The sequence below is a fragment of the Leguminivora glycinivorella genome, chromosome 2 (genome assembly GCF_023078275.1).
Source record: "Leguminivora glycinivorella isolate SPB_JAAS2020 chromosome 2, LegGlyc_1.1, whole genome shotgun sequence".
NCBI lineage: Eukaryota > Metazoa > Arthropoda > Insecta > Lepidoptera > Tortricidae > Leguminivora > Leguminivora glycinivorella.
In genome coordinates, this window is record NC_062972.1 from 196,177 (window position 1) to 213,998 (window position 17,822).

Sequence of the window (17,822 nt, forward strand, 5' to 3'; positions counted from 1 at the left end):
ACTACTAATTCTAACTAAAGTATAACTCTACTACGTAGCAAGTAATTAAATTTTCCCTTTAATTTAAAAAGTTTTAATCAAGTTATTAGTTTGGACTGTGCAGGATTTGAAACGTGTCGTTACATGTCGTGTTGGTTCCAGGAGCACCTGGCCATCTTCCTGGCGGGCAACGAGGAGCGCGAGAAGATCGCGCCGCGCTCCTCGCTCGACCAGCGCGAGGACCTCGCCGCCATCAACGGAGTCAACTAGCACTTGCCTTTTACCATCTTTCGTTGGACGTTTTTAGACCACATTGACTGCAGCAAGGTCTACCAGCGCCCACTGCATTACTGTTTATATATGTATATGAGAGATGGAACAGGCGATCTAAAGACAGTTTGCGGAAATCGACATTTTGTCAGTATATTCCTTAGTCTCAATGTGCAAGCGTTAGGGCAAAATACATCATGTCGATTTTCGTCGTCCTCTGTGAGTGGTTATCATTTGCGTTGCTGCTTGGTCCCTATTAGATATTTAAATCAATGTGAGAATAAAAAGTAAGGCAGATTGGAATGACTCATACTCTCGCGAGGCCTACAAATAGTATGGTATTATCTTACCAGTACTTACTTATTTTGAAATTAAAAAGGGGGACCAACTAGAGGTGGTTACTGGAATACTCAAATTTTAAATATAATAATTTTATTTTATGACGGTAAAGTTATTCTTATGAGCATTTTCTTTTATTTAAAAATTATTAACTAATATTGAATTTATTCGTTGTTAGATATCGAGTTCTCTCGTGGTGAACTTTATTGTAACAATTGTATTTATAATGTTATTATTGTAAACTTATTTGTATTATTTTATGTTGATCATAATTTAGAATAATACAATGTAAGAAATTAAAAATAGATAATATAATGTTTTCTTTAGATACAGCGTTTCATTCCTTCCACTCATTTATTGGCCGACAAAATGTTAAAAAGCTTCCCAAAACTTTCCGTTTCTGTTTCAAAATGGATATTTTCCTTAATTTTCGTAAATATTCCAGGATTTTCCGGAAACTTTTCCAACTTTTTGGACGCTTTTTGCAATTTCGGACAGGAATTACACCCATTGTTCCCATTAACTATTTATTTTCTAATGTCTGTGTGTAGAGGGTGTAGATATTTTTTACTTATTTACATATTTATATTTTGTTTATGCTCTATCGTGTTATCTAAAGTAGAAGTATTATCAGCATCTGCGATAAACCGCAATAAAATCAAAACTGGTCCTGACCTCCCTCGCCTCGAGCAGCGCCCAGCCCGGCCCCGCGCCGCGCCGGCTCCGGCGAGCGGCCGGGGCTCCGCGTGCACGCCCGCGCCCTCGCCGGGCCCGATGATCACCAGCACGCGCCCGGTGTACTGCTGCAAGTACTCCTCGAAGGCGGGCCGGTTGTTGAAGTAGCAGAAGAGCAGCGCCGTGCCCGGCGCGCGCAGCAGCCGTGCGGTGTCCTCGTCCGGCGTGGGGGGAGTGAGCAGGAGGGGGATGAAGGTGGGCGGCGCGTACTTGCAGCGCCACCAAGCTCCGTCTACCTCGAGGCCCGCCGTCGGGAGACCTAAGGGGAGAGTGGATTAATGATATGATGATAACATTGACAGCAAACAAGTAAAAGGAAAGTAGGTTCATATATGTTGTATGTATTGTAATATTTGTAATAAAAATAAAGTCCTGAAATTGTATCTTAATTCTTACTTATTATCGCTGACACAGATGGCTTCGTACAGTGCAATAAATTTCGTGGCGTCTGGATTGTATCGTGCCTTAACTTTTGAGATCGATATTAAAACGGGCAGCGCCATCTACGTCAGCTGTCTTTCAAAGAATGTAGAATTTGTCTTATACTAAACTATACATATTTATTTATTTAAACCTTTTAATTCTTTAATAATAAACTGTACATATAATCAATTTCAATTACAAGCAAAATAACTAGGTACAAGGCTGCGCCAGTTTAGCTCGAGTATATGAAAATATTGCTCATACAGTTTTAAAAGGCGTTATTTGTAAGTGTAACATTGTTTAAATCGTAAATCGCAGCAACACAAAAATATAAATAAGAGACATGTTTTTTGCTAAAGACAAGTACATGCTGCCTACCTGTAGCCTGCTGGATCATCCGCTAAAGCAGCCCGCTCCCACACCCCACGCTGAGCACCCGCCCGCACCCCGCGCCCCGCACGCAAGCTCCGAGGAACGCGACACTCCGCTAGTATACATCACAGACACGGCTCACCTGTAGCCTGCTCGATCATCCACTCCAGCAGCCCGCTCCCGCACCCCACGCTGAGCACCCGCTCGCACCCCGCGCCCCGCACGCAGGCTCCGAGGAACGCGACACTCCGCTAGTATACATCACAGACACGGCTCACCTGTAGCCTGCTCGATCATCCACTCCAGCAGCCCGCTCCCGCACCCCACGCTGAGCACCCGCTCGCACCCCGCGCCCCGCACGCAGGCTCCGAGGAACGCGACACTCCGCTAGTATACATCACAGACACGGCTCACCTGTAGCCTGCTCGATCATCCACTCCAGCAGCCCGCTCCCGCACCCCACGCTGAGCACCCGCTCGCACCCCGCGCCCCGCACGCAGGCTCCGAGGAACGCGACACTCCGCTAGTATACATCACAGACACGGCTCACCTGTAGCCTGCTCGATCATCCACTCCAGCAGCCCGCTCCCGCACCCCACGCTGAGCACCCGCTCGCACCCCGCGCCCCGCACGCAGGCTCCGAGGAACGCGACACTCCGCTAGTATACATCACAGACACGGCTCACCTGTAGCCTGCTCGATCATCCACTCCAGCAGCCCGCTCCCGCACCCCACGCTGAGCACCCGCTCGCACCCCGCGCCCCGCACGCAGGCTCCGAGGAACGCGACACTCCGCTAGTATACATCACAGACACGGCTCACCTGTAGCCTGCTCGATCATCCACTCCAGCAGCCCGCTCCCGCACCCCACGCTGAGCACCCGCTCGCACCCCGCGCCCCGCACGCAGGCTCCGAGGAACGCGACACTCCGCTAGTATACATCACAGACACGGCTCACCTGTAGCCTGCTCGATCATCCACTCCAGCAGCCCGCTCCCGCACCCCACGCTGAGCACCCGCTCGCACCCCGCGCCCCGCACGCAGGCTCCGAGGAACGCGACACTCCGCTAGTATACATCACAGACACGGCTCACCTGTAGCCTGCTCGATCATCCACTCCAGCAGCCCGCTCCCGCACCCCACGCTGAGCACCCGCTCGCACCCCGCGCCCCGCACGCAGGCTCCGAGGAACGCGACACTCCGCTAGTATACATCACAGACACGGCTCACCTGTAGCCTGCTCGATCATCCACTCCAGCAGCCCGCTCCCGCACCCCACGCTGAGCACCCGCTCGCACCCCGCGCCCCGCACGCAGGCTCCGAGGAACGCGACACTCCGCTAGTATACATCACAGACACGGCTCACCTGTAGCCTGCTCGATCATCCACTCCAGCAGCCCGCTCCCGCACCCCACGCTGAGCACCCGCTCGCACCCCGCGCCCCGCACGCAGGCTCCGAGGAACGCGACACTCCGCTAGTATACATCACAGACACGGCTCACCTGTAGCCTGCTCGATCATCCACTCCAGCAGCCCGCTCCCGCACCCCACGCTGAGCACCCGCTCGCACCCCGCGCCCCGCACGCAGGCTCCGAGGAACGCGACACTCCGCTAGTATACATCACAGACACGGCTCACCTGTAGCCTGCTCGATCATCCACTCCAGCAGCCCGCTCCCGCACCCCACGCTGAGCACCCGCTCGCACCCCGCGCCCCGCACGCAGGCTCCGAGGAACGCGACACTCCGCTAGTATACATCACAGACACGGCTCACCTGTAGCCTGCTCGATCATCCACTCCAGCAGCCCGCTCCCGCACCCCACGCTGAGCACCCGCTCGCACCCCGCGCCCCGCACGCAGGCTCCGAGGAACGCGACACTCCGCTAGTATACATCACAGACACGGCTCACCTGTAGCCTGCTCGATCATCCACTCCAGCAGCCCGCTCCCGCACCCCACGCTGAGCACCCGCTCGCACCCCGCGCCCCGCACGCAGGCTCCGAGGAACGCGACACTCCGCTAGTATACATCACAGACACGGCTCACCTGTAGCCTGCTCGATCATCCACTCCAGCAGCCCGCTCCCGCACCCCACGCTGAGCACCCGCTCGCACCCCGCGCCCCGCACGCAGGCTCCGAGGAACGCGACACTCCGCTAGTATACATCACAGACACGGCTCACCTGTAGCCTGCTCGATCATCCACTCCAGCAGCCCGCTCCCGCACCCCACGCTGAGCACCCGCTCGCACCCCGCGCCCCGCACGCAGGCTCCGAGGAACGCGACACTCCGCTAGTATACATCACAGACACGGCTCACCTGTAGCCTGCTCGATCATCCACTCCAGCAGCCCGCTCCCGCACCCCACGCTGAGCACCCGCTCGCACCCCGCGCCCCGCACGCAGGCTCCGAGGAACGCGACACTCCGCTAGTATACATCACAGACACGGCTCACCTGTAGCCTGCTCGATCATCCACTCCAGCAGCCCGCTCCCGCACCCCACGCTGAGCACCCGCTCGCACCCCGCGCCCCGCACGCAGGCTCCGAGGAACGCGACACTCCGCTAGTATACATCACAGACACGGCTCACCTGTAGCCTGCTCGATCATCCACTCCAGCAGCCCGCTCCCGCACCCCACGCTGAGCACCCGCTCGCACCCCGCGCCCCGCACGCAGGCTCCGAGGAACGCGACACTCCGCTAGTATACATCACAGACACGGCTCACCTGTAGCCTGCTCGATCATCCACTCCAGCAGCCCGCTCCCGCACCCCACGCTGAGCACCCGCTCGCACCCCGCGCCCCGCACGCAGGCTCCGAGGAACGCGACACTCCGCTAGTATACATCACAGACACGGCTCACCTGTAGCCTGCTCGATCATCCACTCCAGCAGCCCGCTCCCGCACCCCACGCTGAGCACCCGCTCGCACCCCGCGCCCCGCACGCAGGCTCCGAGGAACGCGACACTCCGCTAGTATACATCACAGACACGGCTCACCTGTAGCCTGCTCGATCATCCACTCCAGCAGCCCGCTCCCGCACCCCACGCTGAGCACCCGCTCGCACCCCGCGCCCCGCACGCAAGCTCCGAGGAACGCGACACTCCGCTAGTATACATCACAGACACGGCTCACCTGTAGCCTGCTCGATCATCCACTCCAGCAGCCCGCTCCCGCACCCCACGCTGAGCACCCGCTCGCACCCCGCGCCCCGCACGCAGGCTCCGAGGAACGCGACACTCCGCTAGTATACATCACAGACACGGCTCACCTGTAGCCTGCTCGATCATCCACTCCAGCAGCCCGCTCCCGCACCCCACGCTGAGCACCCGCTCGCACCCCGCGCCCCGCACGCAGGCTCCGAGGAACGCGACACTCCGCTAGTATACATCACAGACACGGCTCACCTGTAGCCTGCTCGATCATCCACTCCAGCAGCCCGCTCCCGCACCCCACGCTGAGCACCCGCTCGCACCCCGCGCCCCGCACGCAGGCTCCGAGGAACGCGACACTCCGCTAGTATACATCACAGACACGGCTCACCTGTAGCCTGCTCGATCATCCACTCCAGCAGCCCGCTCCCGCACCCCACGCTGAGCACCCGCTCGCACCCCGCGCCCCGCACGCACGCTCCGAGGAACGCGACACTCCGCTAGTATACATCACAGACACGGCTCACCTGTAGCCTGCTCGATCATCCACTCCAGCAGCCCGCTCCCGCACCCCACGCTGAGCACCCGCTCGCACCCCGCGCCCCGCACGCAAGCTCCGAGGAACGCGACACTCCGCTAGTATACATCACAGACACGGCTCACCTGTAGCCTGCTCGATCATCCACTCCAGCAGCCCGCTCCCGCACCCCACGCTGAGCACCCGCTCGCACCCCGCGCCCCGCACGCAGGCTCCGAGGAACGCGACACTCCGCTAGTATACATCACAGACACGGCTCACCTGTAGCCTGCTCGATCATCCACTCCAGCAGCCCGCTCCCGCACCCCACGCTGAGCACCCGCTCGCACCCCGCGCCCCGCACGCAGGCTCCGAGGAACGCGACACTCCGCTAGTATACATCACAGACACGGCTCACCTGTAGCCTGCTCGATCATCCACTCCAGCAGCCCGCTCCCGCACCCCACGCTGAGCACCCGCTCGCACCCCGCGCCCCGCACGCAGGCTCCGAGGAACGCGACACTCCGCTAGTATACATCACAGACACGGCTCACCTGTAGCCTGCTCGATCATCCACTCCAGCAGCCCGCTCCCGCACCCCACGCTGAGCACCCGCTCGCACCCCGCGCCCCGCACGCAGGCTCCGAGGAACGCGACACTCCGCTAGTATACATCACAGACACGGCTCACCTGTAGCCTGCTCGATCATCCACTCCAGCAGCCCGCTCCCGCACCCCACGCTGAGCACCCGCTCGCACCCCGCGCCCCGCACGCAGGCTCCGAGGAACGCGACACTCCGCTAGTATACATCACAGACACGGCTCACCTGTAGCCTGCTCGATCATCCACTCCAGCAGCCCGCTCCCGCACCCCACGCTGAGCACCCGCTCGCACCCCGCGCCCCGCACGCAGGCTCCGAGGAACGCGACACTCCGCTAGTATACATCACAGACACGGCTCACCTGTAGCCTGCTCGATCATCCACTCCAGCAGCCCGCTCCCGCACCCCACGCTGAGCACCCGCTCGCACCCCGCGCCCCGCACGCAGGCTCCGAGGAACGCGACACTCCGCTAGTATACATCACAGACACGGCTCACCTGTAGCCTGCTCGATCATCCACTCCAGCAGCCCGCTCCCGCACCCCACGCTGAGCACCCGCTCGCACCCCGCGCCCCGCACGCAGGCTCCGAGGAACGCGACACTCCGCTAGTATACATCACAGACACGGCTCACCTGTAGCCTGCTCGATCATCCACTCCAGCAGCCCGCTCCCGCACCCCACGCTGAGCACCCGCTCGCACCCCGCGCCCCGCACGCAGGCTCCGAGGAACGCGACACTCCGCTAGTATACATCACAGACACGGCTCACCTGTAGCCTGCTCGATCATCCACTCCAGCAGCCCGCTCCCGCACCCCACGCTGAGCACCCGCTCGCACCCCGCGCCCCGCACGCAAGCTCCGAGGAACGCGACACTCCGCTAGTATACATCACAGACACGGCTCACCTGTAGCCTGCTCGATCATCCACTCCAGCAGCCCGCTCCCGCACCCCACGCTGAGCACCCGCTCGCACCCCGCGCCCCGCACGCAGGCTCCGAGGAACGCGACACTCCGCTAGTATACATCACAGACACGGCTCACCTGTAGCCTGCTCGATCATCCACTCCAGCAGCCCGCTCCCGCACCCCACGCTGAGCACCCGCTCGCACCCCGCGCCCCGCACGCAGGCTCCGAGGAACGCGACACTCCGCTAGTATACATCACAGACACGGCTCACCTGTAGCCTGCTCGATCATCCACTCCAGCAGCCCGCTCCCGCACCCCACGCTGAGCACCCGCTCGCACCCCGCGCCCCGCACGCAGGCTCCGAGGAACGCGACACTCCGCTAGTATACATCACAGACACGGCTCACCTGTAGCCTGCTCGATCATCCACTCCAGCAGCCCGCTCCCGCACCCCACGCTGAGCACCCGCTCGCACCCCGCGCCCCGCACGCAGGCTCCGAGGAACGCGACACTCCGCTAGTATACATCACAGACACGGCTCACCTGTAGCCTGCTCGATCATCCACTCCAGCAGCCCGCTCCCGCACCCCACGCTGAGCACCCGCTCGCACCCCGCGCCCCGCACGCAGGCTCCGAGGAACGCGACACTCCGCTAGTATACATCACAGACACGGCTCACCTGTAGCCTGCTCGATCATCCACTCCAGCAGCCCGCTCCCGCACCCCACGCTGAGCACCCGCTCGCACCCCGCGCCCCGCACGCACGCTCCGAGGAACGTGACACTCCGCTAGTATACATCACAGACACGGCTCACCTGTAGCCTGCTCGATCATCCACTCCAGCAGCCCGCTCCCGCACCCCACGCTGAGCACCCGCTCGCACCCCGCGCCCCGCACGCAGGCTCCGAGGAACGCGACACTCCGCTAGTATACATCACAGACACGGCTCACCTGTAGCCTGCTCGATCATCCACTCCAGCAGCCCGCTCCCGCACCCCACGCTGAGCACCCGCTCGCACCCCGCGCCCCGCACGCAGGCTCCGAGGAACGCGACACTCCGCTAGTATACATCACAGACACGGCTCACCTGTAGCCTGCTCGATCATCCACTCCAGCAGCCCGCTCCCGCACCCCACGCTGAGCACCCGCTCGCACCCCGCGCCCCGCACGCAGGCTCCGAGGAACGCGACACTCCGCTAGTATACATCACAGACACGGCTCACCTGTAGCCTGCTCGATCATCCACTCCAGCAGCCCGCTCCCGCACCCCACGCTGAGCACCCGCTCGCACCCCGCGCCCCGCACGCAAGCTCCGAGGAACGCGACACTCCGCTAGTATACATCACAGACACGGCTCACCTGTAGCCTGCTCGATCATCCACTCCAGCAGCCCGCTCCCGCACCCCACGCTGAGCACCCGCTCGCACCCCGCGCCCCGCACGCAGGCTCCGAGGAACGCGACACTCCGCTAGTATACATCACAGACACGGCTCACCTGTAGCCTGCTCGATCATCCACTCCAGCAGCCCGCTCCCGCACCCCACGCTGAGCACCCGCTCGCACCCCGCGCCCCGCACGCAGGCTCCGAGGAACGCGACACTCCGCTAGTATACATCACAGACACGGCTCACCTGTAGCCTGCTCGATCATCCACTCCAGCAGCCCGCTCCCGCACCCCACGCTGAGCACCCGCTCGCACCCCGCGCCCCGCACGCAGGCTCCGAGGAACGCGACACTCCGCTAGTATACATCACAGACACGGCTCACCTGTAGCCTGCTCGATCATCCACTCCAGCAGCCCGCTCCCGCACCCCACGCTGAGCACCCGCTCGCACCCCGCGCCCCGCACGCAGGCTCCGAGGAACGCGACACTCCGCTAGTATACATCACAGACACGGCTCACCTGTAGCCTGCTCGATCATCCACTCCAGCAGCCCGCTCCCGCACCCCACGCTGAGCACCCGCTCGCACCCCGCGCCCCGCACGCAGGCTCCGAGGAACGCGACACTCCGCTAGTATACATCACAGACACGGCTCACCTGTAGCCTGCTCGATCATCCACTCCAGCAGCCCGCTCCCGCACCCCACGCTGAGCACCCGCTCGCACCCCGCGCCCCGCACGCAGGCTCCGAGGAACGCGACACTCCGCTAGTATACATCACAGACACGGCTCACCTGTAGCCTGCTCGATCATCCACTCCAGCAGCCCGCTCCCGCACCCCACGCTGAGCGCGCGACTGCGGTTAAGTACGGGCGTGCGTGCGAGGTACACTCCAAGTGCGTTTAAAAATGTCGCCGTCCCAGACGGTTAAGTGCGCGAATTGTAATATTGTAATATGTGAACTATTAGCATACGTTCAAAACAAATCGGGTTTGATGGACAATGAAAGTATGTTGAGGATATGTTTATCTGCTTTTAACGAAAAGGAAATAAGTGAAGCGAAAAAAATGCTTTTTGACTCCATGAGGGACAAAACGAGAAAAAATGTTGCTAGACGACTGGAGGGGAAAACGCGCAGGGAACTAGAGGATATTATTTTGGTGTTTAATGAAGTGGACCATGAGCTGCTGCCAACTTTTGTAGCCAGAGACTTAAATAAGCTACCAGCAGTGACATTTGATTTTTTGGATGCATCTTCACTATTAAAGGACGTAGTGAGGTTAAAACAAGAGGTACAGGACATCAAAAATACATATGTGACAATTACGCAAGTGGAAGAACTAGAAAACAAATGGCACCAGGATAAATTTGCATCTTTTATGAACGCGCAGGTGAACGTAAATAAAAGAAGAGGTGCGTGCGTTATAAATAGCGGACCGATGGGCTTCTTATCAGCGTGCGGCGGGTCACTGGACGCGCGACAGGGCAATGACCGCGGGGAGTCGTTGACCTTGAAATCGCAAGACGAGGCGCCCGCGCAGATAATCTGGCCGCGCGACGATTCGCCGTCACATTCGCACGCGGGTAACGAGCACGTGTCATTGTCTCCCTCGCACGAGTCTACTAGACATGACGCAGTGATACCGGGCACTACAGCTGAGCATACGTCACAACAAGGTTGCATGGAGCGATTGCAGGCGACCGTCACTAGCGGAAATAACGTTGAAAGTCCTTTGATGCAACGGGAGAGCAATGTTGTTAGCAAGCCAATACAAGAGGTAAACACATTAGCCAGTGACAAGGCCGAAACGAAACTATCTTTTGCAAGAGTGGTACAAAATGGGAATACTTGGAAACAACCGACTGAGGATGATGAATGGAAGGCTGTACGTTATAGAAAACAAAAGTATAAGTATATCGGAAATAAAGGCAAAGCCGAGCTGAGCTCTAACACTAAATTTAAGGCCGCGGAGGTCAAAGTGCCATTGTTTATCTATAATGTGCATAAAGATGTGTCGGAGAATGACATACGGGACTATTTACTGCAAAAAACCGGTGAAAATGTCTCCCTGGTAAAAATAAAAATGAGAAAACAGAGGGCCTATCATTCTTATAAATTGTTTGTTGCATCGGATAAATTAAATATGTTTATGGATGATGCACTGTGGCCGGAGGGAGTGTACTTCAGACGGTTCGTCTCTCAGAGGGATCGGCAAGAGGAAGCGCTCAAGGCAAGTGGTGAGAATGGAAATAATATACAGTGCGAACAATAATGTCAATGGCAGAAATGAGTAATTTAGTAAGTTTTAATTGTAAATGTTTGAAGAGATCGTTAGATGGAGTTAGGGAACTGTGCAAGGAAGGGGACATTATTGCATTGCAAGAGACTTGGCTGCTGCCGCACGACTTGCCGCTGCTCGGGACAATACATGAGGACTTCGCATACACGGGATCATCTGCGGTCGACACAGGGGCCGGTTTACTCACGGGGCGGCCGCACGGGGGCGTCGCATTGCTATGGAGGAAGTCTGCGTTCTCGGAAGTCACAGTAGTGGAGTGCGAAAATGTACGGTTAGTGGCAATAAAAGTGAAAGTGCGGGAGTCCTCTTTCTTGGTGTTTAGTGTATACATGCCGGTAAATGCTCCTGAAAATGTGCCGCTGTTCACAGAATGCTTAGGGGAAATCAGTGCAATCAGTGAGGACAACACGGACGTTGAGGCGATATACGTACTGGGAGACTTTAATGCACACCCAAATGAGTTGTTTTATAATGAGTTGCTGCAGTTCTGTGAAACACAGGTGTGGAGATGCGTGGACTTAGAAATGCTAGGCTCCGACTCTGGGACATTTACATTTACCAGTGAGGCTCATGGATGTAACAGGTGGTTGGATCACTGTGTTGTCACGGAGGCAGCGCGGCAAACGGTTTGCAACGTAAGGGTAAAATATGACGCATATTGGTCCGACCACCTGCCGCTCATAATTGAATGTAAACTAAACAAGATACAGATTAAGTGTAGTAGTGGCAGGTTACGTAATGAGGGGGTAAGATGGGGCGAAAGGCAACCCTCCCAAATAGAATTGTACCAAGCACTCTGTAATGACAGGTTGAAAATGCTGGACTTTCCAGCCGAGCTAACGCCGTGTGCTGACAAACTATGTATGGACCGCAATCATTCGGTAATTTTAGATAAGATGTATGACGATATAATTGACACTCTGACGGAGGCGGCGGGAAAGTCTAGCAGGAGAGGGCACAGTAAACGGAAGGTCGTTGTGGGATGGAACAAGCACGTCGCAAGCGCGCATAGACTAGCAAGAGACAAATTTCTGGCCTGGGTGTCGGCTAATAAACCTAGGCAGGGCTCAATATATGAGGGTATGCGTGATTCCAGGAGGGCTTTCAAGTCAAAGTTAAAATGGTGCCAAGATAAGCAGGAACAAATTAAAGCAGACATTTTGGCCACCAAACGGGCAACAAATGACTTTAAAGCCTTTTGGAAGAGCACAAACCAGCATAATGTGAGACCTAGTGTTCCTGTGAGTATAGGGGGAGTTAGCGACAAGAAAGATATCGCGAATAGTTTCAGGCGTGCTTTTTCTGTACAGCCACTTTTGCAGAGACCTGCAAAAGAGGTGCGAAATGCTGAGGCAGTCATGGCTGAGAGTACCCTTAGTTTTACAGCTAAGCAGGTTCACACAGTGATTAAAAATATGCAGAGGGGTAAATCACCAGGTCATGACGGGCTCAGCATAGAGCATCTCAAGTATGCAGGAGTACACCTTCCGAGAGTGCTAGCGATGTTTTATACGATGTGCCTAAGACATGCATATCTCCCTAGTAACCTCACTAGAACGGTGGTAGTGCCGTTGGTAAAGAACAGAACGGGGGATCTGTCAGACCTGGGAAATTATCGGCCCATCTCGCTGGCAACTGTACTTGCTAAGGTGCTTGATAGTCTTCTTAATGAGCAACTCTGTAAATACATTAAGCTGCACGATGCACAATTCGGCTTTAGGCCAGGATTGTCCACAGAAACTGCGATATTGTGTTTTAAGAAGGCTGTCAAGTACTATAAAGATAGGAACACACCTATATATGCATGTTTTTTGGACCTCTCAAAAGCGTTTGACCTGGTTGTGTACGACGTACTGTGGGACAAGTTAGCGAAAACCGATATACCGGGAGAGTGCGTCGAACTGTTAAAGTACTGGTACAGCAGCCAGGTCAACTGTGTGAGATGGGCAGGTGAGGACTCGGATGACTATGCTCTAAAATGTGGGGTTCGTCAAGGCGGACTAACATCTCCCGTGCTGTTCAACCTCTATGTAAATGGGTTAATTGAGGGGCTCAGCAACACACATGTCGGATGTCATATAGATAAAACATGTTTTAACAACATCAGTTACGCTGACGACATGGTGTTGCTGGGTCCGTCAAGTGACTCGTTAAGGCAACTCATTTGTGTGTGTGAGGGGTATGCTGTGGAACATGGTCTTAGGTATAACACTAGCAAGAGCGAGTTCGTTCTCTTTAAAGCTAGTAAGTACAACCCTACAACAATACCTACGATCATGTTGTGCGGCGTGCCCTTAAAAAGAGTTGAGAGGTTTAAATACCTGGGACATGTCATTACGGAGGACCTTAAGGATGACTTGGATCTGGAGAGGGAGAGAAGGGCGATGGCAGTGCGTGGCAATATGCTTGCCCGCAGGTTTGCAAAGTGTAATGAACAGGTCAAGTTGACGCTTTTTAAAGCCTACTGTCAAACGTTCTACACTTGCAGCCTGTGGGTAGCGTTTACCCAGAGGGCATATAACGCACTGAGAGTGCAGTATAACAATATTCTGAGGATGCTCTTGCGGCTGCCGAAGCATTGTAGTGCGTCCGGCATGTTTGCCGAAGTGCGAACTGACGACTTTTTCGCAATCAGACGCAAGCGTGTTGGATCGTTGCTTAGGCGAGTGCGTGGCAGCAGCAATAGCCTCCTCAGAGTACTGTCTGGGAACTACGACTGCCCCATAATTAAATACTGGGTGGAAGTTGCCATCGGCAAGGCTAAGTAAGAGTGTGTGTGTGTGTGTGTGTGTGTGTAATGTGTGTGGGTTTTCTTGTGAGCGTGTATGATAATTATTATGAATCTACTAACATAGTTTGTAAGTTAAAATTGTTACTAATATATTCTATGGATCAGTGGTCTGCAATAAATGTTTTTTATTTTTATTTTATTTTATTGAGCACCCGCTCGCACCCCGCGCCCCGCACGCAGGCTCCGAGGAACGCGACACTCCGCTAGTATACATCACAGACACGGCTCACCTGTAGCCTGCTCGATCATCCACTCCAGCAGCCTGCTCCCACACCCCACGCTGAGCACCCGCTCGCACCCCGCGCCCCGCACGCAAGCTCCGAGGAACGCGACACTCCGCTAGTATACATCACAGACACGGCTCACCTGTAGCCTGCTCGATCATCCACTCCAGCAGCCCGCTCCCGCACCCCACGCTGAGCACCCGCTCGCACCCCGCGCCCCGCACGCACGCTCCGAGGAACGCGACACTCCGCTAGTATACATCACAGACACGGCTCACCTGTAGCCTGCTCGATCATCCACTCCAGCAGCCCGCTCCCGCACCCCACGCTGAGCACCCGCTCGCACCCCGCGCCCCGCACGCAGGCTCCGAGGAACGCGACACTCCGCTAGTATACATCACAGACACGGCTCACCTGTAGCCTGCTCGATCATCCACTCCAGCAGCCCGCTCCCGCACCCCACGCTGAGCACCCGCTCGCACCCCGCGCCCCGCACGCAGGCTCCGAGGAACGCGACACTCCGCTAGTATACATCACAGACACGGCTCACCTGTAGCCTGCTCGATCATCCACTCCAGCAGCCCGCTCCCGCACCCCACGCTGAGCACCCGCTCGCACCCCGCGCCCCGCACGCAGGCTCCGAGGAACGCGACACTCCGCTAGTATACATCACAGACACGGCTCACCTGTAGCCTGCTCGATCATCCACTCCAGCAGCCCGCTCCCGCACCCCACGCTGAGCACCCGCTCGCACCCCGCGCCCCGCACGCAGGCTCCGAGGAACGCGACACTCCGCTAGTATACATCACAGACACGGCTCACCTGTAGCCTGCTCGATCATCCACTCCAGCAGCCCGCTCCCGCACCCCACGCTGAGCACCCGCTCGCACCCCGCGCCCCGCACGCAGGCTCCGAGGAACGCGACACTCCGCTAGTATACATCACAGACACGGCTCACCTGTAGCCTGCTCGATCATCCACTCCAGCAGCCCGCTCCCGCACCCCACGCTGAGCACCCGCTCGCACCCCGCGCCCCGCACGCAGGCTCCGAGGAACGCGACACTCCGCTAGTATACATCACAGACACGGCTCACCTGTAGCCTGCTCGATCATCCACTCCAGCAGCCCGCTCCCGCACCCCACGCTGAGCACCCGCTCGCACCCCGCGCCCCGCACGCAGGCTCCGAGGAACGCGACACTCCGCTAGTATACATCACAGACACGGCTCACCTGTAGCCTGCTCGATCATCCACTCCAGCAGCCCGCTCCCGCACCCCACGCTGAGCACCCGCTCGCACCCCCGCGCCCCGCACGCAGGCTCCGAGGAACGCGACGCTCCGCTAGTATACATCACAGACACGGCTCACCTGTAGCCTGCTCGATCATCCACTCCAGCAGCCCGCTCCCGCACCCCACGCTGAGCACCCGCTCGCACCCCGCGCCCCGCACGCAGGCTCCGAGGAACGCGACACTCCGCTAGTATACATCACAGACACGGCTCACCTGTAGCCTGCTCGATCATCCACTCCAGCAGCCCGCTCCCGCACCCCACGCTGAGCACCCGCTCGCACCCCGCGCCCCGCACGCAGGCTCCGAGGAACGCGACACTCCGCTAGTATACATCACAGACACGGCTCACCTGTAGCCTGCTCGATCATCCACTCCAGCAGCCCGCTCCCGCACCCCACGCTGAGCACCCGCTCGCACCCCGCGCCCCGCACGCAGGCTCCGAGGAACGCGACACTCCGCTAGTATACATCACAGACACGGCTCACCTGTAGCCTGCTCGATCATCCACTCCAGCAGCCCGCTCCCGCACCCCACGCTGAGCACCCGCTCGCACCCCGCGCCCCGCACGCACGCTCCGAGGAACGCGAAGTTCTCCTCGCTGGGGAACACCCACAACACCCTACTCCGGTCCGGGTGTTCGTGGTAACTTTCACATATCTCCTTCCACTTCCCCTGTTTGTATAAACATAGTATATGGTTCACCATGTTGTCCTCCATCGTTACTGTGATCCAAAAGACCTTTTAAGGGATTTCTTGTAAACGCTTTTCAAAGTTGTTAGTTTGGAATGTTGCAAGTTATTTCTCTTTTCTTCTTCACTGTGTCTCGTAACAGTGTGATTTTCGTTAGATATTGCCTTTTGAGGGGTTAGGAACCCGAAAGTAAGTATATAGAATCTAGCATTTTCTGTCACTATTTGTTTGAAATAGTCTTCCAGGCCAGAGATGTTCCGAAGAGCTCGACGCGCGCGGTAACATTGACAGTGAGCACGCACAGACATAGCGATACAATACATACCTATATCATACGTTGCGTAAAGGTGTTGATCTATTTATTGTTCCGGGAAGTACTTGGATATTTTTTGCCTTTTCCGTACGACTGAAGGTTTTCTTTTACGTTATTAACTGTTACATTTTTTAAAACCATTTAATTGAATCTGCCTAGCCTACCTGCTTAATAATAAAAGTTAGGATTCGTGTAAAGTTCAGAACTTCACAATTCAGAAGATACCTACCGCCAATCCGGAACAATTGACCCGAACGGTTTAAACTGTAACTAAATACAAAATGGCTTGTTCAAGAAGTTAATTACAGAATCAGGTTAAAATTTGTAATTGTTATGGTTAAGGAACTTTAGAGATTTTTTTAAACCTTAAAAATACTATTTGACTATCTTTTCCAAGTCCGCCCCTGTGCACTCATATCGGTATCAGTTATAATAATTGGCGGCAGCCCAAGATTATGGTGCGGAAGACATTATAAATATAGCCCGCAGAAACCTACGAACTATCCCATCCAATAGGCTGACTGAGTTTGAGCCTTACTGCGTCGTAATACGATCTAACAATGGTCAGGGTGCCTAGCCAACATGCCATTATTTAGGCTTGCAGCGAACGAAACGCCGCTGTCTCTGTCGAACTGTAATATCATAGAGAGAATGCCTTTTAGTTTAGTTGTGTCGGATACGATTGGCATCTTGGCCAGGCACCCAGGTGTGTTAACAGTTTGGAATACTTGCTAGAGTTGCTAGTCTTACATCTGTAACTCTGTAGTAAACTGACGGCCATTATGTATAGTCCATATACATAGAGTGATACGGAAGACGGGAGAAGAGCAGCCGTGCCGCATTCATCGCTTATTGGCAGTTGCACTCGAGCGCGACATTACTCTGAAATCAACAGTTTAATTAGACAACGTACTAATTGCAATCGATTAACTATTCTGAATATGATTGATAACTACCGTCACACAGAGTACCATCGGCAACACTGTTAGCTGTACATGTGTAATCTTTATTTCAAGGGCATAAAGTCTACCGATGGTTAGTTAAAAGTGTTGCTGTTATAGTACTGCTAACTGTGTTTTACATTGTGTTCTTAAAAATCTGGCAGACAAGCATGGTTGCGCGACCATGCTTAGTGCGTTTTCACATTATCCGATCCTCTAATGTATGGGATATCGGATGTCAGACCGATATCCCATACATTACAGGCGCCATCTTGGATTTTTTCCATTGAAATCCTTCCGACATCCGATATCGGATCGGATAATCTGAAAACGGACTTATCGCTTGAACACGGCTTTAACGTCGCTGCATTAAATTGCATGTTAAGAAGATCAGATATTTTTGAACACCCGGCAGCTCCGCTATCTTTGATGGCGAACTGTACTTATCTGTAGGTAATTGTATATACTTCCGATTGTTGCTTGATAAGATAGGTTTATAAATTCCTCGTTCGGCACTCACTTATCTTCTTAACTCTAATGTATTGATATTATGACGATTAAACCCAATGCCCAATTTCATATTTCATCCAATTACTATG

General features: G+C 55.8%; 2 protein-coding genes across 8 annotated transcripts in view; one reads left to right on the forward strand and one right to left on the reverse strand.

Moving 5' to 3' along the window:
* The window catches only part of LOC125236644 (lipid storage droplets surface-binding protein 1), a 34,811-nt gene extending 33,897 nt beyond the window's left edge, over positions 1-914 (forward strand). For 5 of the 6 annotated variants that reach the window (XM_048143554.1, XM_048143525.1, XM_048143541.1 and 2 more), the window contains one exon: positions 142-914. In XM_048143554.1, coding sequence (XP_047999511.1) covers positions 142-249 — 108 coding nt within the window. In that variant the 3' untranslated portion in view covers positions 250-914. The remainder of the gene's footprint in view (positions 1-141) is intronic. The other variant, XR_007178226.1, reaches the window with a different exon arrangement.
* Positions 333-9,511, reverse strand: LOC125236713. 2 transcript variants are annotated; one of them, XM_048143637.1, is made up of 2 exons: positions 5,253-9,511; positions 333-1,582 (listed from the first exon to the last, which is right to left on the reverse strand). In XM_048143637.1, exons 1-2 carry the CDS (start codon positions 5,269-5,271, stop codon positions 1,164-1,166), a joined length of 438 nt encoding a protein of 145 aa, XP_047999594.1. In that variant the 5' UTR covers positions 5,272-9,511; the 3' UTR covers positions 333-1,163. The 2 variants fall into 2 exon arrangements, with proteins under 2 accessions (XP_047999594.1, XP_047999591.1); XM_048143634.1 differs by lacking the exon at positions 5,253-9,511 and adding an exon at positions 2,261-5,188.
* Between the last annotated feature and the right edge of the window lie 8,311 nt (positions 9,512-17,822).